The 23,665-nt window shown below is 49.1% G+C and overlaps 1 protein-coding gene across 4 annotated transcripts in view; it reads left to right on the top strand.

The window, feature by feature from the left end:
• Positions 1-23,665, top strand: part of NAV1 (neuron navigator 1) — an 88,643-nt gene that overhangs the window by 31,545 nt on the left and 33,433 nt on the right. For 3 of the 4 annotated variants that reach the window (XM_075613957.1, XM_075613958.1, XM_075613960.1), the window contains 13 exons: positions 10,459-10,597; positions 10,872-11,145; positions 11,685-12,336; positions 12,501-12,866; positions 13,083-13,124; positions 13,666-13,808; positions 15,480-15,647; positions 16,338-16,390; positions 17,122-17,145; positions 17,261-17,338; positions 17,471-17,554; positions 17,641-17,752; positions 18,327-18,448. In XM_075613957.1, coding sequence (XP_075470072.1) covers positions 10,459-10,597; positions 10,872-11,145; positions 11,685-12,336; positions 12,501-12,866; positions 13,083-13,124; positions 13,666-13,808; positions 15,480-15,647; positions 16,338-16,390; positions 17,122-17,145; positions 17,261-17,338; positions 17,471-17,554; positions 17,641-17,752; positions 18,327-18,448 — 2,257 coding nt within the window. The remainder of the gene's footprint in view (positions 1-10,458; positions 10,598-10,871; positions 11,146-11,684; positions 12,337-12,500; positions 12,867-13,082; positions 13,125-13,665; positions 13,809-15,479; positions 15,648-16,337; positions 16,391-17,121; positions 17,146-17,260; positions 17,339-17,470; positions 17,555-17,640; positions 17,753-18,326; positions 18,449-23,665) is intronic. The other variant, XM_075613959.1, reaches the window with a different exon arrangement.

Below are 23,665 nucleotides of genomic sequence, written 5' to 3'. Positions count from 1 at the left end.
CCAGGCTGTCACTAGACACATCGGCGTGCCTCTAACAGGCGATCGCACTGCTTTTATTTTAACACCGTATTAGAGCTGAACTGCATTCATTTCAGTCCCGGGGACCCGCTGCTTCCCGAGTTACAGGCCCCTGAATGGGGCCTAAACACCCTGCCCAGGGCAACTACCCCTACCCCATCTACCCTTTGATTGTCACTGTGGTAAACCACAATATGGGCATGGATTGCCACTATGGCAATAAATGGGCAAGCTAAAACATTTTCCAACAAACGCATTGATAGTCAATATTGTTATCTATACTCTCAAAGGTGCATAGATTAACACATTGCCAGTCAATGGGCATACTAAAAATAAATAAATACACAATTAAATATAATACAACCAATGTGTTTCTTACCTTTGCCGGGATGAACATTCATCCTCCTCATCCAACAGCAGCACCAACTCTTGCCCCACGGCGCAAGAAGTCCAGGATCCTCAGTTGCTTGACGAGGATCTCCCTGTATTGTTTAAATCTCCCGCGTCATGTGACCTGGACATTTAAACTTTGCGGACAGGTCCACGAGTTCGTCTCCATTTTACCGTTCTCGCAACTTTTATAGACAAGTAACCGTAAAATTCCACTTTGCCCCTTATGGCACCCCATAACGGAGCCTGTATCTCGGGAAGCACGGGATTCCTGAAATCAACGCGGTTCTGCTCCGGAGACCCCCTGCTCACGTACACTAGTAATATTTTTTTTATTAAAACAGCTTCATTACCTTACCGGCTAGCAGCTAAGACAATGAAGGGGTTAGACTTCAATAGCCTGTTTATTCGGGGCAGAGGGGATGGATGAAGGGGTTAGTAGCCCCAAGGTGGGTGGTTAGGCCTGCCGGAAAGGTTGCGGGAGGAGTTAACCCCTTCACTACCATAGCAGTGGAAACCGCGATGGTATTGTAGGTGTTAACCAGACATAGATCTCATGGCATCAGCAGTAAACAGGAAGCTACAAACATACGTGTCAAGATGGCTGTGGCCTGGGATGTATTCTCAATTACTTGGGACTTTCATCTCTGCTACATTTTCCCTCCATACCCTCTTCAACAGCAGGGGATGAACAAGCGCAAAACTTCTTCTTCTATAAGCCCCATATTGACCAAGAAGAAGATGTTTTGCGGATTTTACAAATGTGTGACTACAGGAGCCGTGGGTTCTTCCGAGATTTCCTGCACTGTTGACTCAAGTCCTGGTTTGTTTCAATCCTCAATTATTGAAGTTGATAGCATGGAACTTCAAATTATGTCATTCAGATCTCGGGGATTCTCCAATGAAGTTATATAACGCTTTTGCATTCCAGAAAACATGTGACTTCTAAAATCTATTACTGTATCTGGAGAACATTCATACTTTGGTATAAACTAAAAACGGTGGAACCTTTGTGTGGCGGGCAAGGGTAACCAGGCTGTACAATAAAGGTTAAGCCATCTGGTTGCTCTTGGGTCCATGGCAGCTACTGCCACTATAAGCCAGGGGCCTGGTATCTTTGCATGCAAAGTTAAAGTGACCCCTGCTTTTCCACTTTCCATGTTCCCTTTACCCCAGACTCATGAAACTTTCTGTGTGTACGTTTTAGGCGGGATATTTGGGTAAGAATGCAATTATTTTGTTTGCAGGATTTTGGGGGCTGGAGCTACCCAGCGAGCAGGCATGATTTGCCGGTACGCGGGTGGAATTACACTGGGGCTGCTCCGTGTCCCCCAAACTCCTGGTTTTCGAGCCTTGATATCTCAGTCCTATTTCCCTAACAGTCATGAGTTTCCCCAAGGTCCCCCAGGTATTAAAATATGTTTTATGTGCCTTATACATTTATTATAAGGCTCTTTGCAGTCAGCCAGTGCATCTGCTTAAGGTGCCAGCAAGTCTGCATAGAGTCCGTAGCTCAAAGAGGAGACAGGATGTTGAGAGGTGTCGTGTGCTATGTGGCCAGGGCAGGGCGGAGTACTGAGTCTGGAGAACAGATACCCCCTGCGGGGATGACCCTCTTGTCTGCCGGACTTAGTGGAGCCTGCCCAGTAGGTGGCAATGGGTTGACTGGGGTAAGCGGCAGAATGTCGGCATGTTTCCCATTGGTCAGTTCATATATCCCGCCCATGTGGCATCCCGAGCCGGCTTGGCACGCCCCTCCTCTGATATCAGCCAAGAGACGGACCCCTGTTTCTATTGGCTACTGGTTGGAGGCTCCTCCTACCTCCAAGCTAAGGATAGCTTAGCGGAGTGTATGTAAGGAGATGGCCGAGGCAGAGAACGAGACCATCCAGTGACTTGTGTCGATGAAGCTAAGGCAGGCCTTTCAAAGTTACTCTGTTCTAAATAGCAGAGCAACTGGCTTCATTTTGAAGCTAGGAAAGTCTGCCTCGCAGAGACTAAGTCAGAGGCAAGGACCAAGTTCCGAGAATTGAACGTGGCGGTCGTGGCTGGGAACTGAAGCTGAAAAGAGGACCAGGAGAACAGGGTGTATATCCTGGTCAGTGTAAGCTCATCCAAGCGGGCGCCCTGCACCTAGGAAAGCCTAGCTTTTCCCGCCAGATCCCCAGTGAGTGTGCTTTTGTTTGTCTATGGTGCATTTCTTCCTGTTGTATGCGGGTTTACCGAAATAAACTACATTTTGTTTCTACTCAGTTTTGCCTAATGTATGATCCCTGAACAAATATAAAAGGTGTTAAAAGTACATTGTCTCCTGTAACACTTTGCAGCTGGAAATCCCTAGTATTCTGGACATCCTTCAACAAGGATTTCAAAAGGGTTTAAAACCAACATTTCTCAGAGTTCAAATTTCTACTTTAGGTGCCTTTTATCATAAACAGATTGCCCTGGATCCTATGACCGCTAGATTATGAGAGCCATGTCTAGAATTACACCTACAATCAGGATTCCTGTTCCTCCCTCGGATTTAAATCTGGCACTGGAGCAGCTTGCTTTTTCCACCTTTTAAACCGGTTCTTGAACTTCCTGTAAACCTCCATGCCCGGCTCCGAGGGAGATTACATTGGTATGTGTGTTGTATGGCTACTCTGCATGGGTTACCTTGACACGGGCTGAATTCAGGTGGCTGGGCGATGAGGTAGCAAGATTGTAGAATAATGGGCACCAGGAACGTTTGTAGTACAACAGTCCTTTATTTGTGTCCCCAGCACAGGGACCGCTCATACACATTTGGCAACATTGCACTGTATTTTATATCAGACATACTGTACATGAATATGGTTCTTTCATTAGTGCCCACTCAACACTTGAACAGAGTTACATTTTACTTGGTTGCTTTATTTAGATGTGGCACCCGGCCCTCCCTTTGTTGCTCCTGAACCAGCATCGGTACTAATCCAATGTCTCTGGGCCCCTACGGGAATCCTAGTGGGTCTTCCTTGCTTTACCCAATACGTTTTGCCTGTTCGTGAACTGCACTTCCATACAGACTGATGGGGACTATTAGCACTGATCCGCGGTCAGTGCTGATCTGCCGAGACCCGGGAGCCCTCTTCCATGAGGCCCTCTGTGGCGTGCTGTGTTCCTTTTTATTAGCTATTCAGGACTCCATTCCTTCTGTCCCTATCAACAACATAATAAACAGGGGGGCCTTGTCTATGCTATTACTTTATAAACATACTTATCTACTTTTCCCCAAGGCTCCTCTCCTTTTGACCTCTGGGAACCTAACTCTCGCGAACCCTTAAATACTCTCTGTGATGTTATGATCCTATGGTAACAGGGTGGGGCCTTAAACAGGCCAATAATGCAAGTAACCAATTAGGAGTGGGATACATTCCTATAAAGTGACCCACATTGTAAGCAGTTTTCCTTGTGGCAATTACAACAGCACGTAGAGTTGGAGAGCTCCAGGCTGTATCCTGCTGCAAGCCATTCTTTCAGATATACCAGGATAAGGGAGTGTTGAGGACTACTCCACATTTTCAAACTAAAGCCGTGTCAGCTTTTCATATCAATCAGGACATTGTGGTTCCCTCATTTTTTCCCACTCCCACTTCTTGGCTTGTATAAAAAAAAAAAATTTTATAATAATATTATTATTTAATAAGTAGTAAGCATAAAGATAGCAGTAGCACCATAGGACCCGTCACTATAATTATATAGCAGTCAATCGGTTCAAGATTTTGTTTTTCACCCTTATCTGTTGGTTATAACTTATTTTAATAGGTAGGCAGTGATACCACCAACTGATGTCTCTTTCTTCCAGTATTTACACAATATATATGATATATACAGTATATCAAGTATGGAATGGAGCTAAACTAAGGAAGGGTGTTAAGTTCAACTGTTTGACTGGAGACTGAAACATCGTGTTTCGTGGACTAAAGAAACACTTTCTTTTTTCACTTAATTTGTGTCCAGTGCAGGTATTATGAACACCTAGGTGTACACTTATAACCTTCTAAGAATCACTTTTTTTTTTTGTAAAACACATTTTTAATTAATGTTTTTACAGACCTGTCAAAATAAACAATTTGGGAGGGAAATCATAAAAAATCATAAACAGGGATTCCGCTGAGGGGAGGGAAGTGAAGATGGGGATGCGGGGGAGGGAAGTGAAGATGGGGGTGGGGAGGGGGAGGGAAGTGAAGATGGGGATGGGGGGGGGGGGGACGCATTCATTTAGTCCAATACAGTCAATAGTTCTTAATCTCGCTTTCTAAACCCCAGAAACATATATGACTCCAGTGGCACTATAATCAACAGGATTAGGATGGTTATCGGCCTATTTTATTGGGAAGACCTAAGAGATCGGGAACCGGAACTTTGTTTCTAACCAGTGAACCCCAAGGGAGAATGCGTACCAGGGATTTAAAGCATAATCAATAGATAATTAAACTCCCGTAAAGACGCTTAGAAAGCTTGTAATTTTTTATTTGACATATAAACTCTATTCTGCTGTTAATTTTGGACAGAGGTGGGATGCTGTTGTTTCCATAGGGGCAGCTAGTTCGCATCTTGTAGCCGTTGTTATGTGGTAGATTACTTTGTCTTGGCCCCAGAGATATGGGGATTAACCTGGGACACATTTGGACAATTTTAAAGGGGTGAAGTACCATCTTTCTGAGAGGTGCTATCTGTATGGTAGGTATGGGCCGTACCTCAATAAAGAGGGATCTTCTGTTCTAGGAGGGGAGAATGTTAAAAAGGTTGGAGGGGATTTTAAATTAGGATGGAGGGGGGAGAAGAAACAAATAGAATAGATGGGGATGGGGAAATAGTAAGGGGTCATGGAGGTAGAATGGGGTCAAGTGGGAGTTTGGCAAGCAGGGAGACACCCATATTAAATACACATAATACTAGAAAACTTCTAAAGACTAAATCCAATTGGAGTAGAAAGACAGGAGCAGATAAGCTTATAGTACAGACTGACAAAAAATCTTAAATGCATGCTTGCTAATGCAAGAAGCCTGACAGAAAAAATGGGTGAGCTTGAACTAATAGCTATAAGGGAGTAGTATGATATCATAGGCATTACTGAAACATGGTGGGAGAGGGTAGTTCATTTAGAGGGTTATTCCCTTTTTTGGAAGGATCGAGCAAATACTGTAGAATAGGTGGAGTATGTTTGGAGTATGTTTCAAAGCAAATTGGACTCAGTAAAAATATATGCACCTGGATTGAAAACTGGTTGAAGGATAGACAACAGAGGGTTGTCATAAATGGAACTTTTTCAGGTTGGGCTAAGGTCGTGAGTGGAGTACCTCAGGGATCGGTACTGGGACCCCTGCTTTTTAACTTGTTTATTAATGACCTTGAGGTTGGCATCGAGAGCAAAGTCTCCATCTTTGCTGATGATACCAAATTGTGTAAGGTAGTAGAATCAGAGCGGGATGTAATTTCTCTCCAGAAGGACTTGGAGAGACTGGAAACTTGGGCAGGTAAATGGCAGATGAGGTTTAATACAGATAAGTGTATGGTTATGCATTTGGGAAGCAAGAATAAACAGGCAACATACAAATTAAATGGGGATAAATTGGGGAAATCCTTGATGGAGAAGGATTTAGGAGTGCTTGTAGACAGCAGGCTTAGCAATAGTGCCCAAAGTCATGCAGTAGCTGCAAAGGCAAACAGGATCTTATCTTGCATTAAACAGGCAATGGATTGAAGGGAAGTAAACATAATTATACCCCTTTACAAAGCATTAGTAAGACCACACCTTGAATATGGAGTACAATTTTGGGCATCACTCCTTAGAAAAGATATTATGGAACTAGAGAGAGTGCAGAGAAGAGCCACCAAATTAATAAAGTGGATGGACAATCTAACTTATGTGGAGAGGCTAGCTAAATTAGATTTATTTACATTAGAAAAGAGGCGTCTAAGAGGGGATATGATAACTATATGCAAATATATTCGGGGACAGTACAAGGAGCTTTCAAAAGAACTATTCATCCCAAGGGAAGTACAAAGGACTTGGGGGCATCGTTTAAGGTTGGAGGAAAGGAGATTTCACCAGCACAAAGGAAAGGCTTCTTTACAGTAAGAGAAGATAAAATGTGTAATTCGTTACCCATGGAGACTGTGATGGCAGATACAATAGATTTGTTAAAAAAAAAGTTTGGACATCTTTTTAGAAAGGAAAGGTATACAGGGATATACCAAATAAGTAAACATGGGAAGGATGTTGATCCAGGGAATAATCCGATTTGGCAATTTTTGGAGTAAGGAAGGAATTTATTTTTCCCTTATGAGATATCATTGGATAATATGACACCAGGGTTTTTTTTGTTTGCCTTCCTCTGGATCAATAAGCAAGTATAGATATAGGACAAAGTATCTGTTGTCTAAATTTAGCATAGGTTGAACTTTATGGAAGTATGTCTTTTTTCAACCTCATCTACTATGTAACTATGTAAGTATTTGTTAAACCGGATCTAAAACTTATTATAAGGGAAGATGTTTATGAAAGGAATGATGAAAATGTAGAGACCTTGTGGATTGAAATGAACAGTTGAGATAAAAATAAAATATTTGTAGGGATATGCTATAAACAGTGCTTGACAAATCACCCAAAAATCTACTCGCCGAACCAAAAAAATCTACTCGCCACCTAGCCCCGCCCCCACTTTAAAAAAATGAAACAAATTCCTAATAAGAATTGAGTGTGTGACTAGTCTGGGTGGGTGACTGACTGACTGGGTGGGTGACTGACCTTGACCGTGTGACTGACCTTGACCGGGTGGGTGCTGCTTCCTGTTTCCCTGCGAAGGGTGCTGCTTCCCTGTTCGTTGCTTGCCACGTTGGAAGCAGGGGGGCGGAGTGGGGAGTGGGTCCACTGGCAGCATTTACGGAAGCATTTGCGGCTCTTCCTCCCCCCCCCCCTGCCCCAGGGTGCGTCCCCCTCCAGCCCACTTTTTCCTCGGATGCTCATGCGGGCGGAGAGACCAAACCAGCGGGGGGAGTGAAGAAGGGGTCCGGCATTTGGCGGGTGATTGGATGGGGTGGCCGCCCGCCAGACGCCACTCATCCCACCCCTGCAGGCCGGACACCCTGCGCATGCACGCCGAGACCTCTGGACATGCGCCTCTGGCCAGAGTATTTTTTTGTGCATGCGCCAAGCCGGAGAACCCGATCGTGCCACCGTCATACCCTGCATCCACAGCACCTCACCAGCGGGCAAAATCCAGTCGCCCGTGGTGACCGGGCGACCGGATTTGTCGAGCACTGGCTATAAACCACCAAATATCTGTGAGACTGAGGAAGTCAAATTACTTTTGCAAATGGAGAAAGCATCAAAACTAGGTCATGTTTGTATTATGAGTGATTTTAATTATCCAGCTATAGACTGGGACAATGAGATTAGCATTACAACCAAAGGAAACTGCTTTTTGGGGGTGCTTAAAGACAATTATATTACCCAAATTATTGACGAACCAACCAGGAGTGGGGCAATACTGGATTTGGTAATATCAAACAATGTAGAAGTAATAACAAATATTCAAGTCCGGAAACATTTGAGAAACAGTGATCATAACATGGTCTAATTTGAAATAAATTATCCAAAACTATAATACCTGTGTTCAATAAAGACTTTAAACTGTAGAAAGGCAGATGTTAATAAACTGAGGACTAATCTACAAGGAATAAATTGGGACAATGTTTTTGCAGATTAAAATGTGGAAGATAAAAGGGCAGTCTTTAAAACATTGTTAGAAAAGCACACTTAAGTGTATACCCTTAGGTAATAAATTTAGAAACAAGTCTAAAAAAAGTGGCTAAATAAACAGGTACGGGAGGAAATCGAAAAAAAGAGGTAGGCATTTAGATTCTTAAAGTCAGAACGGATAATGAAAAAAAGATTAACAAAGAACAAAAATTCTTTAAATACCTTAATAACAAAAAAATGAGAAAAGAAAATATAGGACCCTTTCAGTGTGAAATGGGCAGGCAAATTATTGGAAATAAGGATAAAGTAGAGGTATTAAAAAAAACATTATTTGCCACTGTATTTACCAGAGAAGAATCAATTGCAGTATTAATATATTTAAAAAGGGAGCTAGATCACAACCTGGGAATTACAGACCTTTAAGCCTGACATCAATAGTGGGGAAGCTATTTGAAGGTTTAGTACGGGATAATTTTCAGGAATACCTAATGGAAAACAAAAGGATTAGTAATAGTCAGCATGGATTTATGAAGGATAGATCATGCCAAACTAACCTTATTAGTTTCTTTGAGGTAAGTAGTTATTTAGACCAGGGTAATGCAGTTGATGTGGTCTACTTAGATTTTGCAAAGGCTTTTGATATGGTATTTAGTCTGCAAATAGTGCAATTTTATGTGTTTACTGTGTACTGGATCCCAGTAATGTTTGGGTTGTTCCTTATGTTACATCTCCCCACCGCATCTCCAGCAGTAATAGCAATCGTCCATACGTAAGCCTAGACCCCACAGAAAGTGTTACAGTTTAATGGGGATGGCATCCAAAGACCAAATGTCATGACCAAAGATGTGTGCAGTAAAGTACACTGTGAATATTCAAATACAGGCATAATAGCACAAAAGAAGAACATGGTAAGAGAGTACAAAAGCTGGTGAGATAATCAATTGTGTATATCATAGGTGTGTCCAAGCTGATTAGGTCTTAACGTGTTACAGTATTGGGTCATCTTGATGCACAGTCCATAGAAAGGACCGGTATAGTGCATTACTCAATGTGTATGGTTTCAGGAGGCGACACCCACCTCTACAGATTGAAGAAACATGCCCCCTTATGAAGGTGTCAGGGGTATAGCAGCATGATTCATAGGATACACCCATCAGAGTTACTAAAATAAATGGTTCCTAGGGTACCACGCACCCAAATAAATTAAACCGGACCACAACGTAAGGTTCTATGTCCGAGTATCTGAGAACATAGCTAGCTGAAGGATAAGGGCTACATGCCATCTCTGCATCTGCAGTAGTAGTGGCAGCGATTATTTGTGTGTTAATACAGTATTACACCACAGATATACATCACTGTTTTGTGGGGACCACATCCTAAAGTCAAATATCATGATCAAAGATGTATACAGTAGAGTACATGCAAATATAGCACTGTGCATATTCAAGTAATGGCATTATAGCATAAAGAAATAACATGGTTATATGCCAGGGGTGGGCAAAGCCGCATTCGGACCACAGGATGCTTGCCTGCAGCTCGCCCAGGTAGGGACCAACTCCCTGGTCCCTATCTGTGGTGCAGGCGACAGAGGCAGTCAGAGGCAGCGTGACAGTGAAGGCGGCGGAAGCAGCTTGGCAGCGGAGGAGACAGCAGCGCAGCTGGTGCCCACCCCATTAGTCCTAACATGGAAGGTAAGACCAACTGGAGGTCGGGTCCAACTTCGGTAATCACCGCCTGGGTGGACTCCAGCCGTGCTGCTGTCTTCCAACGCCCGCAGGTAGGGACTGGGGGAGAGGGAGAGGGAGACTGGAAGAGAGGAGAGAGTAGGGAGAGAGAGATAAGTACAGTGAGGGAGAAGGATGCAAAATCTAAGTAGACCACATTAACTGCATTACCCAGGTCTAAATTTCTACTTACCTCCTCAATGTCCCCATGCTGACTATTACTTATAAATGTGTTTTCCATTAGGTATTCCTGAATATTATCCTGTACTAAACCTTCAAGTAGTTTCCCCACTATTGATGTCAGGCTTACAGGTCTGTAATTCCCTGGTTAGATGAAACTCCCTTTTTAAATATATAGGCAGCATGTCGGCTTTACGCCAATCTTGTGACTTATTACATATACATCAACTTTTGTCAAGATGGGACTAAAACATTGATCTATATGTTTATATATTCATTTTGCACTATATTCAAAGTTTCCTGTGAGAGCTTGCTTTAGAAATGCTGCATAACTGAATTATATAAGAGCACCCAGGACATTAAGTATTTATATACTTAAATATATATATGACTCTGTATTCTGCTGTCTTTCTGCAGCTGGGACGAGAGCAGTTCGATTAGCAGCGGCCTGAGCGATGCGTCCGGGAACCTCAGCTCAGAGGAATGTAATGCCAGCTCGTCCCTCACCTCCCTGCCATCCACGCCCACCGCGTCACGCAGGAGCTCTACCATCGCAGTGAGAGAGGGGCACGAGAAGGAGGGGACACGGGGGGGATACAGAGCCCGGCACCTTTAGAGCTGGTACAGGGGGATCCAGAGCCCAGCACCTCTTGGGCTACTATGGGGGGGCGGGTCCCGAGCCCTGCACCTCTAGGGCTGTCAAAGGGAGATTCAGAGCCGGCACTTATAGGGCTGGAATAGAGACAGAGAGCCTGGCACTTCTGCTGCCACAGGCGATAATGAGGCTGGCATTCTAAGACATATTTAACCCTTTGTGTCCCCTAACAAAGCTCCGCACAGACTCAGAGAAGCGTTCACTGGCAGAAAGTGGGCTAAGCTGGCACAGTGAGCCAGAGGAGAGGGCACCGCGTAGGATGGAGTATGACAGCGGCAGCCTGAAGACGGAGCATGGAGCATCGCGCTGGCGCAGGGAACGGAGCGACGACTCCCCCAAACCTGAGCCCCAGAAACCCGTCACCTTGGGGCAGCCGCTGCGCAAGGGCAAGAACCCCCCCGTGGGCATCACCTCCCCCATAACCCACACCCCACCGAGCGGCCTGCGAGGTATGGAGCAGCCAGAGATTTACAGAACCAGAACATTTCCCTAATAACCCCTTCACTGCCAGAGACCTGCAGAACCAGAACCCTTCCCTAACAACCCCTTCACTGCCAGAGACCTGCAGAACCAGAACCCTTCCCTAACAACCCCTTCACTGCCAGAGACCTGCAGAACCAGAACCCTTCCCTAAAAACCCCTTCACTGCCAGAGACCTGCAGAACCAGAACCCTTCCCTAACAACCCCTTCACTGCCAGAGACCTGCAGAACAAAAAAACACTTCCTTAATAACCCCTTCACTGCCAGATTTCTGCAGAAGCCTCAACACTTCCCTAATAATCCCGTTACTGCCAAAGACATAGAGCCAGAACACTTCCCTAATAACCCCTTCACTGCCAGAGACTTGCAGAACTAGAACACTTCCCTAATAACCCCTTCACTGCCAGAGACCTGCTGAGCCATAACATTCCTCCCCATCCCCCATCTATTAACCTTGTCATGGCTGAGGCCTTAGAGGTCTCACCCCTCACTGTGTACCTTCTCCAGGTAAACCGGAGCACAAGGCAGCAGACAAATCCAAACTCACCCTGAAGGGGGCGGGGCTCCAGCGCTCCTCATCAGACGCAGGCCGGGATCCCCGTTCGCCAGATGCCAAGAAGCCCCCCTCAGGCATTGCCCGCCCGGCCTCTTCCTTTGGCTACAAGAAACCTGGGACGCCCGCCTCCCCTCTCACCGGGGGCTCTGCCACCCTAGGCAAAGCTCCCAAGTCCTCAGGCATCCCTGTGAAACCCGCACCAGGCCCTGCTTCTGGCTCCAGGAAGACCAGCCTTGATGTGTCAGGGGGACCAGAGCCCGGCTTCCTCTCTCCCTCTGCTCGCAGCAACATCCAGTACCGCAGCCTCCCGCGCCCGGCAAAATCCAGCGCCATGAGCGTGACTGGTAGCAGGGGGGGCTGCCGTCCCCTCAGCAGCAGTGTGGAAGCCAGCCTGGCGGTGGTGCAGGGGAAGCCCACCTCCCGCCTGAAGGAGCCCTCCAAGGTGGGGCTGGGTCGAGCGGGAGTGAACCAGACCGACCGCGAGAAGGAGAAGGCGCGAGCCAAGGCCGTGGCGCAGGACTCGGAGGATAGAGCAGGCAACGCCAGCCATACAGAGGCTCATGGGGGCAAAGGGAAGGAGGGGACCCCGACTACACCACACAGGTGAGGAACTGCTGCTCTTTACCCCATTAACCGTTTCACTGACATAGACCTGCAGAGTCAGAACCTCCACATAACTCTTCCACGGTCAGACACAGTATTGACTTCTAACTGTGTGTATGTATCTCTTGCCCATCTCCTACCCCCCCCCCCCTCTCCCCAACCAGGGCCATGGCAAAGCCATTCATGAAGACGCCCACGCTGTCCAACCTGGATAAGGTGAACTCCAACAGCCTAGGCTTCGCCCCCTCCTTGTCAGAAATGCCCCCGGGCAAACAGCCGGATCTGCCCCTGGGGGGTAGCTGCCTCACCCCCAGCCCTGCTCCCATCTTGAACATCAACTCTGCCAGCTTCTCGCAGGGGCTGGGGGGAGGGGGCTATAGAATGTACCCCAAACTGTCCGGACTGCACCGTAGTATGGAGTCTCTGCCGCTCTCTATCAGCGTCCCACCCGCGCCTTGCTTAGGAGGAGGGGAGGAGCACACACCAAACGCGGGCTGGAGTGAGACCAACAAGTCCCCCACGACAGAGAGGTGAGTGCTTTCCTAAACTCACCCTATAATTGGATGGGATTTGGGACCCTTCCCCCTGATGGCATAAGAGGGCGCCTCGCGCAGCTGGTTCCTTTAAAGTAATGGAGCGACTTATACAAGGGATTTCTGTAAGTTAATAGGGTCAGTTATTCCTCCCTCTGATGTGTTTTTAGCATGTAACATTCTGTATGTAACGTGTTCTCTCTGGTTTCACAGTACCATTCAGGACAGGAACACGCTGCCGAAAAAGGGATTGAGGTACAGACCCTATTAATAATTACATACAGTACAGAGTTACGCGTGTAATACACAGGGTGACATATACAATACAGAGAGATGGGAATCATTCCCCGTAAAGCTTACACTAATTTATAGCGGGATACAGATACAATGCAGAGATGAAAACCTGTGTCGCAAATCTTTTATTCTAATATACAGAGGGATACAGATATAGTGCAGAGATGCAGTGATGGAGCTGTGTGTGTGTAGTCAGTACAGGAATAGGAGAGGGTACAGGGGTAGGTGGAGTGTCAGAGATGCAGTGATGGAGCTGTGTGTGTGTAGTCAGTACAGGAATAGGAGAGGGTACAGGGTAGGTGGAGTGTCAGAGATGCAGTGATGGAGCTGTGTGTGTGTAGTCAGTACAGGAATAGGAGAGGGTACAGGGTAGGTGGAGTGTCAGAGATGTGAATCTGGGGTCAGTACAGGAATTTAAGAGAGTGGAGATTCAGTGACCGCTGTGTCTGGTGGAGGGGGAGGGGCCTGCGTGAATCACATTCTCTCTGATTGGCCCTCCCAGGTATCAGTCACATTCCCAGGACGAATCCAAGGAAAGACGTCACTCGCACACGATTGGTGCAATCCAGGACGCTGAGGACCTGTCTCCCCTCCCACCCCCCTTGCCCCTCACTAACGTGGGAAAACCCCCCCTGACTAGCATTGGTGAGAGTCACGAGGGGACATGGGGGACACAGTGACAGAGGCAGAGGGGATCTATGGCACATGGAGTTTGTCATACCCTCCACAGGGTGACACCCTCCTCCCTTTCCCCCTCCCCCCCCAGTTTTACAGTACCCTCTCCCCCCCAATGTCACACAGAGTCTCATTTCTCTCTCTCCCCCCGCAGCATTTCTCTTCCCCCGGAGCATCTTTCACCCCCCCCCGCATTGTCTCGTCTCTCCCTCCCCCCGCAGCATCTCGTCTCTCCCTCCCCGCGCAGCATCTCGTTTCTCCCTCCCCCCACAGCGTCTCGTCTCTCCCTCCCCCGCGCATTGTCTCGTCTCTCCCTCCCTCGCGCATTGTCTCGTCTCTCCCTCCCCCGCGCATTGTCTCGTCTCTCCCTCCCTCCGCAGCATCTCGTCTCTCCCTCCCCCCGCAGCGTCTTGTCTCTCCCTCCCCCCGCAGCATCTCGTCTCTCCCTCCCCCGCAGCGTCTCGTCTCTCCCTCCCCCCGCAGCATCTCGTCTCTCCCTCCCCCGCAGCATCTCGTCTCTCCCTCCCCCCGCAGCGTCTCGTCTCTCCCTCCCCCCGCAACGTCTCGTCTCTCCCTCCCCCCGCAGCGTCTCGTCTCTCCCTCCCCCCGCAGCGTCTCGTCTCTCCCTCCCCCCGCAGCGTCCGTCTCTCCCTCCCCCCACAGCGTCTCGTCTCTCCCTCCCCCCGCAGCGTCTCGTCTCTCCCTCCCCCGCGCATTGTCTCGTCTCTCCCTCCCCCGCAGCGTCTCGTCTCTCCCTCCCCCCGCAGCGGCTCGTCTCTCCCTCCCCCCGCAGCGGCTCGTCTCTCCCTCCCCCCGCAGCGTCTCGTCTCTCCCTCCCCCCGCAGCGTCTCGTCTCTCCCTCCCCCCGCAGCGTCTCGTCTCTCCCTCCCCCCGCAGCGTCTCGTCTCTCCCTCCCCCCGCAGCGTCTCGTCTCTCCCTCCCCCCGCAACGTCTCGTCTCTCCCTCCCCCCGCAGCGTCTCTTCTCTCCCTCCCCCCGCAGCGTCTCGTCTCTCCCTCCCCCCGCAGCGTCTCGTCTCTCCCTCCCCCCGCAGCGTCTCATCTCTCCCTCCCCCCTGCAGCGTCTCATCTCCCTCCCCCCGCAGCGTCTCGTCTCGTCTCTCCCCCTGTCGCGTCTCGTCTCTCCCCTTGCCGCGTCTCCCTCTCCCCCTGCCGCGTCTCGTCTCTCCCCCTGCAGCGTCTCGTCTCTCCCCCCGCAGCGTCTCGTCTCTCCCCCCGCAGCGTCTCGTCTCTCCCCCCGCAGCGTCTCGTCTCTCCCCCCGCAGCGTCTCCTCTCTCCCCCCGCAGCGTCTCCTCTCTCCCCCCGCAGCGTCTCCTCTCTCCCCCCGCAGCGTCTCGTCTCTCCCCCCGCAGCGTCTCGTCTCTCCCCCCGCAGCGTCTCGTCTCTCCCCCCGCAGCGTCTCGTCTCTCCCCCCGCAGCGTCTCGTCTCTCCCCCCGCAGCGTCTCGTCTCTCCCCCCGCAGCGTCTCGTCTCTCCCCCCACAGCGTCTCGTCTCTCCCCCTGCAGCGTCTCCTCTCTCCCCGCGCAGCGTCTCGTCTCTCCCCCCGCAGCGTCTCGTCTCTCCCCCTGCAGCGTCTTCTGTGTCTCACCCAATCACAGCATCTTCTCTCTCCCCCCACAGTGAGTCCCTCTTCTGCTCCCCGTATCGCTCGCTCCAGCAGTATCCCGGCTCAGGAGTCACCCTTCGAGCTCTTTGGCTCCTCACACCTTGGCAGTTCCCTGTCCCTGGCTGATCGCCCTAAGGGGACAATGACACGCTCTGGCTCCTTCCGAGACCCCCACGATGACGGTAATTGTGACATCTTGGGTGGGGGTGGGGGGGAATAGGGGTGTCTGTGTTTAGGAAACTGTAGGAGATGAGTGCAGAGGTATAACCAGTGAGACATAGATTTGGGGGAAATAAACATTTGCTTTTATTTTTATTTATTTATTTTTATTTATGTATCTTCAAACAATACAGCTTTAAGGCAGCATACAGAATAAACAAAACGGGCCTATCCGTTTGTAAGGGCTTACTCACACTTCCCAGTCCCTATCTGCAGGGCTGGGAGGATTGGCCTCTGACCCACAGTCTAAAGCGGTACCTGTAAGCATGGTGCTCTTTATATCAGTCTCCGGGTTTGTGTCCGTGGGGTGCATCCTTCCAGGGTCCGCTGCATTCTGGAAAAGAGGGTCTGGTTCCCTGGGATCTCTCTCTGGCAGCACACACCTCCTTAGTGCTAGAGAGATCCCCTGCAGTTTACAAAGGAGGCTTTTCTGCCTGATGAGCCAGGCGGAGACTGGCTAATTGTCAAGCAACCATTAACCAGCTCCCTGCTGGACTCTTCAGTCAGCTACAGGCTTTATTTGGAGCCCTATTTAGACAGGGGTTAAGGCACTATCACAGTAACGTTAAGAGTTTGGTGTTCATTAAATCAAACTATTCTGTCCCCAGTACAGTGGGCACATCCGCCACTCACCCACCTTTTGTCTCTTATAGTTCACGGGTCTGTCCTGTCTCTGGCATCGAGCGCTTCCTCAACATACTCCTCTGTAAGCACCGACTGCATAAGGAGGAGGCTGGCACTGCCACTGCCCACATTGAACCTGTTGTGCTGTGTATACATGTCATGGTGTAGAGTGGGAGACTAGCACTGCTGTTGCCTTGAAACTGTGCTGTGTATACATGTAAGACTGTAGCGGAGTCTGCGAGGTGGAGACTGCCCATACTGTACCATGGTTGTGTACACATATTATGGTTTGGCAGGTGTATGTGAGGGAGGCTGGAACTGCCACTGCCACCCCTGTACCTGTGCTGTTTATACATGTCATGGTGTAGTAGTGTATGTATGAGGCTGGCATTGCCCGCGCTGTAACCCTGTCTCTTTCTTTGCCGGTTGCGTGTCAGAGCTAGGCTGGCACTGCTGCCTGTGCTTTTCCTATGCAGTGTAAGCATGTGATATTGCAGCAGTGTGTGTGCGAGGGAGGATGTCACTGCTGCTGCCCGCGCTGTACCTGTGCTGTGTATACATACGGTTTGGCAGTGTGTGTGTGAGGGGATGGTTGTGTCTGTGTATACATATTGAGGTTTGGCAGTGTGTGTGTGAGGGGATGGTTGTGTCTGTGTATACATATTGAGGTTTGGCAGTGTGTGTGTGAGGGGATGGTTGTGTCTGTGTATACATATTAAGGTTTGGCAGTGTGCGTATGTGGGTGAGGCTGGCACTGCCTGCGCTGTAACCCTCTTTCTCTCTTTCCCTGGCATGCTACACTCTGTTTCTCAGGCTGAGGAGAGGATGCAGTCTGAGGTACTTTTCTGCCTTCTTACCCCTGTGCCAGACCCCTCCTCCCCCTCTCTTCTGATGAAGTTTTAGAGGTGTCACTGACCTGGGTACCATCTTTTTTCTCTTTCGTGTCCTGCAGCAAATCCGCAAACTGCGTCGGGAGCTGGAGTCCTCGCAGGAGAAGGTGGCAGTATTGACCACACAGCTCTCTGCCAACGTGAGTGCAATCCTGGGTGACGGAGGTGTATATGTAGAATGTCCCCTGTATATATTTAACCATAGTGCCACCTTGTGGCAGAATAAAAGCTGGCACCCACCGTTAGAGTTAGACCTGATGCTCCTTTTCCAGGCAAACCTGGTGGCCGCGTTTGAACAGTCTCTGGTGAACATGACATCCAGACTGCGGCTACTGGCTGATACAGCGCAGGAGAAGGTAAGAGACAGCGGCTTGGCACAGTGACCTCTGACCTGTACTCCCTGGAGTGGCACATAGTGACCTATGCCCTCTGCCTGTTTTAGGACTCTGAGCTGGGAGATCTGAGGGACACAATCGATTTTCTGAAGTCCAAGAACTCGGAGGCTCAGGCTGTGATCCATGGGGCACTGAACCCGCCCGATACTGCGCCACGGGGTACCATGGCAGCCTGGCACTGCCCGCTGTGTGTGTGAGCCTGGCACTGCCCGCTGTGTGTGTGAGACTGGCACTGCCTGATCTGTGTGTGAGCCTGGCACTGCCCGCTGTGTGTGTGAGCCTGGCACTGCCTGATCTGTGTGTGAGCCTGGCACTGCCCGCTGTGTGTGTGAGCCTGGCACTGCCTGATCTGTGTGTGAGCCTGGCACTGCCCGCTGTGTGTGTGAGCCTGGCACTGCCTGATCTGTGTGTGAGCCTGGCACTGCCCGCTGTGTGTGTGAGCCTGGCACTGCCTGATCTGTGTGTGAGCCTGGCACTGCCCGCTGTGTGTGTGAGACTGGCACTGCCTGATCTGTGTGTGAGCCTGGCACTGCCTGATCTGTGTGTGTGGAAGAGATCCCCTGCATTGCCTGCTGTGTGTATGTCACTGGCACTGCCTGCTATGTGTGAGCCCGGCACTGCCCACAATGTATGTGTGTGTGTCAACCTGGCACTACCCACTCTGTGTCCCTGCCACTGCCTGCTTTCTGTGTGGGTACCGCCCGCTCACCATGTGCCCTTTCTACCCCTTCAGAGCTGCGTATCAGACGTCAGAATTCCTCTGACAGCATTTCCAGTCTGAACAGCATCTCCAGCCACTGCAGCGCGGGCAGCGTCAAGGACAGCGATGGCAAGAAGAAGAAGAAGAAGAGCTGGGTGAGCCGGGCACATCTAGGACTGCACAATCTGTAGGAGAAGGGAAACAGAAGGACCCCAAATAGTGAAGACTGTACAGTGATTTTAATAATATCAGAAAATAGATAAAACAACCTCACACAAGGTGCTCTGATCAGCGAATCCATAGGCTGTAAGTGTAGCTGCGATTACACCCGAGTCAGTCAGCCCAAGTACAGGCTGCTGTGGGAGACCAAAAAACATCCAGACTCATTTTGCAGTGACTGCTTCACCGGTGGATGTCAGAAACATGCAGAGGTCCCAGTATTTATCATGGCAGCGTCACGCAGCCTATCTAGCCCATTGATAGCTAATGTCCATGCTGGCAGCCAGCCGCAGTTCACATGGAAATCACAGTTGTTAGTAAAGTATATTACAAAAGCATACCTTAAAAATTATAAGCATGGCAAAATATTTTGGACCCCAAAGATACATTACATAAAATGGGTCAGTGAATACATTTAAACCTAATTGAATACATAAATAAAGCCTGTATCTAATAGAGAGAGAGAAATAATACCCACACATGGCCTTGAATAAGAGTGAGGAGAAAATGGGCATTCATACACAGAAAAGTAATATGTTTATAAGAAATAATAGGCAAATTAAAAATCTATTCCTCTACTCATTTAGGTGTATTGATACATAAAGTGTAAAATACTAATAATTACATGATAAAATTATCTGTAGAGGTCTGACACGGGCCAATCAGATCAATTTATAAGAAGTATTAAAAAGAGCAGATTATTACTTTAAATACAAATTCTTAGTATACAAGTAGGTATAATACTACTCGAATACTAATTTAAGAACTCCTTCATAAACCAACCAATATAACTTCAAGACTTAACATTTATAATGGCCAATAAAAACATTAAATATTATTACTACTTAACAATACTTAAAATACTTTTTCTAAAACCAAATGGTAAAAATAGTGCAGAAATACAGTACATGAAAGATCATGACAAAGCTGCCAAATCTGTATCCAAATTTAAACCATGCGGTTGTAGCGTGTTACGTTGGTGGATCCAAAACGTTCCCTTTTTCGAACTGCCAAAATATAGCCTCTACCTCTTTTGTCCCTATGCTCTAATTATATTCTCTTAATTCAAAGCCCACTATATCTTTCCTATGTATTTCACTAAAGTGCCTTGATAAGCCATGTGCCATAAGACCATGCTGTATGTTCCTTTTGTGTTCCAAGAACCTCGTTTTTAAAGATCTTTTTGTCCTCCCTTCATATTGTAGTGTTTATTACATGGACATGTAATCAGATAGACTACACACTTAGTTTTGCACTTGATAAAATCTTTTATTTTATTACACACTGCTGAGGCTATGGATCTTTTAGATACTATGGGATCCATGGAATGTAGTCAGTTTGTGCATGGCCCGACACATGAGCACGGTCCTTCACTCGATTTGATCGTTTCGCAGGGGATATCGGTTGGGTAGGTGAAGTTTTCCTACCCCCTGTGGACAGATCATAGGGTGTTCCAGGCTCAGATTGGAGACGCCCCACCACCCCTTAAACGTAGTGGTGGGCCTCAGGCAGCTTGGGTATGGCCTTGGAGGCTGATTGAGCCGATTAGGTTTAGGGCTGCACTTGGGGCCCATTTATCCCAATTTTCTGCAGATGACAACGTCTCTGTGTCGAGAAGTAAAACTTGGCTCTCCATGCAGCCATGGAAGAAGTAACCTCTCTTTGGAGAATACGTGATCGCAGATCCATAAGTGCGCCATTGTATTCTCGTGACCTCTGGGACCTGCAGCAGGCTCTCCGAAGGAAAGAGCGTCAGTGGTTGACATCCCATCAGGATGCTGACCAGACAGCCTTGAAGATATGTCAATGGGAGTATAAGGGGTGCGGTCTTCAGGGCAAAGAAAGCCTACATCACCCTGAGGATCGACTCCACCAGAAATCATCCAGTGGACCTCTTCAGGATATTAAGCAGCCTGATTTATTCGGACTGCTCCTCCATCGTGGTTTGTTCAACTGAAGAGCGATGTGGTGAATTTCATCACCTACTGGCATCACATTTAATGCAGACTGGAATTTTAGTGGTGTAAGAATCCGTGATGGCATGCGTCGCACACCTCGCAGCGCAGATCTACCTCAACCTGCGATCGGGTGCTCCGTCGCGTCCCTCCCTCGTGGCACGTCCCGCGGTGTTGCGGTTGTCGCCCGGCAGCCTTGGTTCGTACGCGCTGTGGGAAGCACTGACTCTACTGGTCCCGCCTCCGGTCCCATGGTGACGTCATCGGCACGCAGCACACATGCACTAGGTGCGCGCACACTGTTAATCAGGTACTGGCTGCTATACATTATACCACAGCTGCGGCGGACTCCTCCTCTGCCTATCACAGCATTGGTTACTGGTGAGCCCTCTCCCTGCCGGCTTCCTATTGGTCCCTGGTACTATATATGCTCAGTCAGCCCCATGGCAAGATGGCTGAGCATAAGCCTTCATTCCGTGAAGTGCTTACTGCAATCCCTGCCTCCTTGTCTTGTATCTTGCATCCTAGTTGCTATCTTTCTCTGTGTCTGACCTTGGCTAGTATCTGGACTCCTTACTTCTCCACTCCTGACCCTGGCATTACCTACGACGATCCGCACCTCTCCAACCCCGACCACCGCAAGTACCTACGACGATCCCGACATCTCCAACCCCGACCCGGCTACCCACGGCCAATCTACACTCCGGACGTGCTCTCGCGGCTGGAGGTCGGTGTCTTCACAATCCCATCCTCAGCCCCACGGTCGCGCCCTGTTTGCGGTGAGCACTGAGTTACAAGTGGTAAGCCAATTACCTGGTTCCACCTTTCCAGCGTTTTTGAGGACCGTTGGGACAAGAATGGTTTTTAGATTCCGATCCTTTTAAAAACGGGAATGACCTCTCCCATAATAGGATCACACTTTAAGATATTCCAGTGTCGTTTTAGGATTCCTGAGATTTTGGGAGCAGCTTTATTGTATCTAGTTATAAAACTAAGATTAGTCCTATCTAGATTATTGACCTCTTTATTGTTCGTGTTCTTAATTGGTTCCGATGGACTTTTCTTGGATTATATAGCCTCTCTTTTGGCTGTTGAGGCTTTTAACATTGCATCTTCCACCACCGTTGCGTTATTATTTATATGTGAAAATCTTTCTTTTAGTTCATTATCTTGTACTTTAAAATCCCTGAATACTGGCAAACTCCCCCCCCCCCCCCGTTGGCCCCGTGTACCGCTCCCTCAGTCCTGGCTCAGTCTCGGTAGCTGTGGCTCCGGTTGCGATCTGCCCTCCGGAAGTGTTCCTTGACCCGGGAGTCCCTTGCGGAGTGGAAGTGCTTGGTTATTGGGGCGCCCCTGCTGTGATGCTGGGCTGTGCGCAGGTCTGTGGCGCCTCCTCCTCGCTCTTCGCGCCTTCAGCCTGCTTTCCCGCTCTCAGCCTCACCGCTGGTCCATGAAGATGGCTGCTGACGTCACGTTGCTGCAGTTCCCGGAGATGACCACCAGGGGGGGGGGGGGGCAATGTAGAGTCTTCTATGGTCGGCCATTTTAACATGGAGAGGGGAATGGGGTACGGTTCCCTTTAACTGCTCAATTGGTCCTGTTGAGCTGCGGAGGACTCGGATCTTCACGTGGTTTCGTCAGCCTCGGCTCCCACTCTGCTCCAGGACGTCGCCAGTGCCGGACCTGCTTCTGATTCCAGGTGAGGAGGTTGAGAGGGACCAGGGCTGGGGTTTTTTTTGTTGCAGACCAGCTTTTTGAGGAAGCCGTCGCCGTCCTCCACCCTCCGCAGGGTATTTGCCACTTTGTTTTTGACTACTAGGAGGGCGAACGGAAACAGCCACCTATACCTGACCCCCCTGTCCTGTAAGATTTTTGTCACCGGTCCCAGATTGCGTCTTCTTGAGAGGGTAGCTGGGGAAAGATCCTGGTAGATCTGGAGTTTGATACCCTCAAACTCCATGGTTCTCGATTCCCTGGCTATCCGACAGACAGAGTCCTTTATTTTAGAATAATAGTGGAAGCGGACAATTATGTCGCGTGGGGGGTCTCCTGCCTGTGGCTTCGATTGCGGGGCTCTGTGGCACCTGTCGAGATGCAAGTCCTGGGCTGTTTTGTCTGGCAGGAGGTGTTCCAGCCACTTCTGCACATATTCCTCAGGGTCGTTCACAGCCTCTGGGACCCCCCCCCCGAATGCGGACATTGTTGCGTCTATCGCAATTCTCCGCCTCTTCTTGTTTGTCTGTGACGTCGCGGATTTTGTCCTGCAGTTGGGCAACCACTTTGTTTGTCTGTTGGAGGGCCCTCGTGTTGGCGTCCATCTTGGTTTCCAATGCCCCGGTCCTTTCCCCCAGCCCGTCTAAAGCCCTCCTCAGATTCCACAGTTCTCTGCGGAAGAACTGCTTCATTTCTGTGCAGAATTCTCTGAGGTCCTTTCTGGTGACCAGCACTTGGTCATCCGCTCTCGGTGCCGGTCTGTCAGCTTCCGCGTCTGACTGCATCGCTGGTGCAGGGGGTTCAGGGTCGTTTCCCGCTGCTGTTTTTTTTTAAATTAAAATAAGTGGTGACCGAGGGGTCTTTTTGCTTAGATTTCGCCTTTGTCGGCATCACTGGGTATTCCGATCGATGATTGTGTCGATATGCTGCTTGTGGGGTCACTTGAAGTGCCGCTTTTTATAGAAAATTATGCCGGTGCGAGCGGAGCTAGAAACCTAAACTTCCATCCACTCTGGCTTCGCGCATGCGCCTCGACCCCTATTCTTATCAGCCTTATCCCTGGCACATTACACAACTCTGACTTTACTGTACCCACACAATAAAAACCCTGGCAGCTGTTGAACATAGCTGGAGCACCCCCTGAATCCCTATACCAGGTTGACTTGGGCATGGCCTGGGCATCCCACTTTATACTGGGGACCCCGGGACTGTTCTGGGGATACCTTGATCCCCCCTGCCTGGTTTACTTTTCCAGCCTGTGCTGAAGCAGGGAAGCCTAGCGGTGAGTCGCAAGAACATTTCCAGGGTAGGATTTTGCCAGAGCACTGTGCTTCAATGTGCCCGAGAATCTTACTTGATTCCCAGGTACATATTTGGGGTGTCCCATAACTCGGGAACCCCAAATACATAGCAACAATCTGATTGAAGATTCTCTGCAAAACCCACCCTTAGACTTGGTGCCCATTGCTGTACAACAAATTTGTA

This window comes from Ascaphus truei, chromosome 9 (genome assembly GCF_040206685.1).
Source record: "Ascaphus truei isolate aAscTru1 chromosome 9, aAscTru1.hap1, whole genome shotgun sequence".
In the NCBI taxonomy this organism is placed as follows: Eukaryota; Metazoa; Chordata; class Amphibia; order Anura; family Ascaphidae; genus Ascaphus; species Ascaphus truei.
This window is presented reverse-complemented; position numbering and strand designations above follow the sequence as displayed.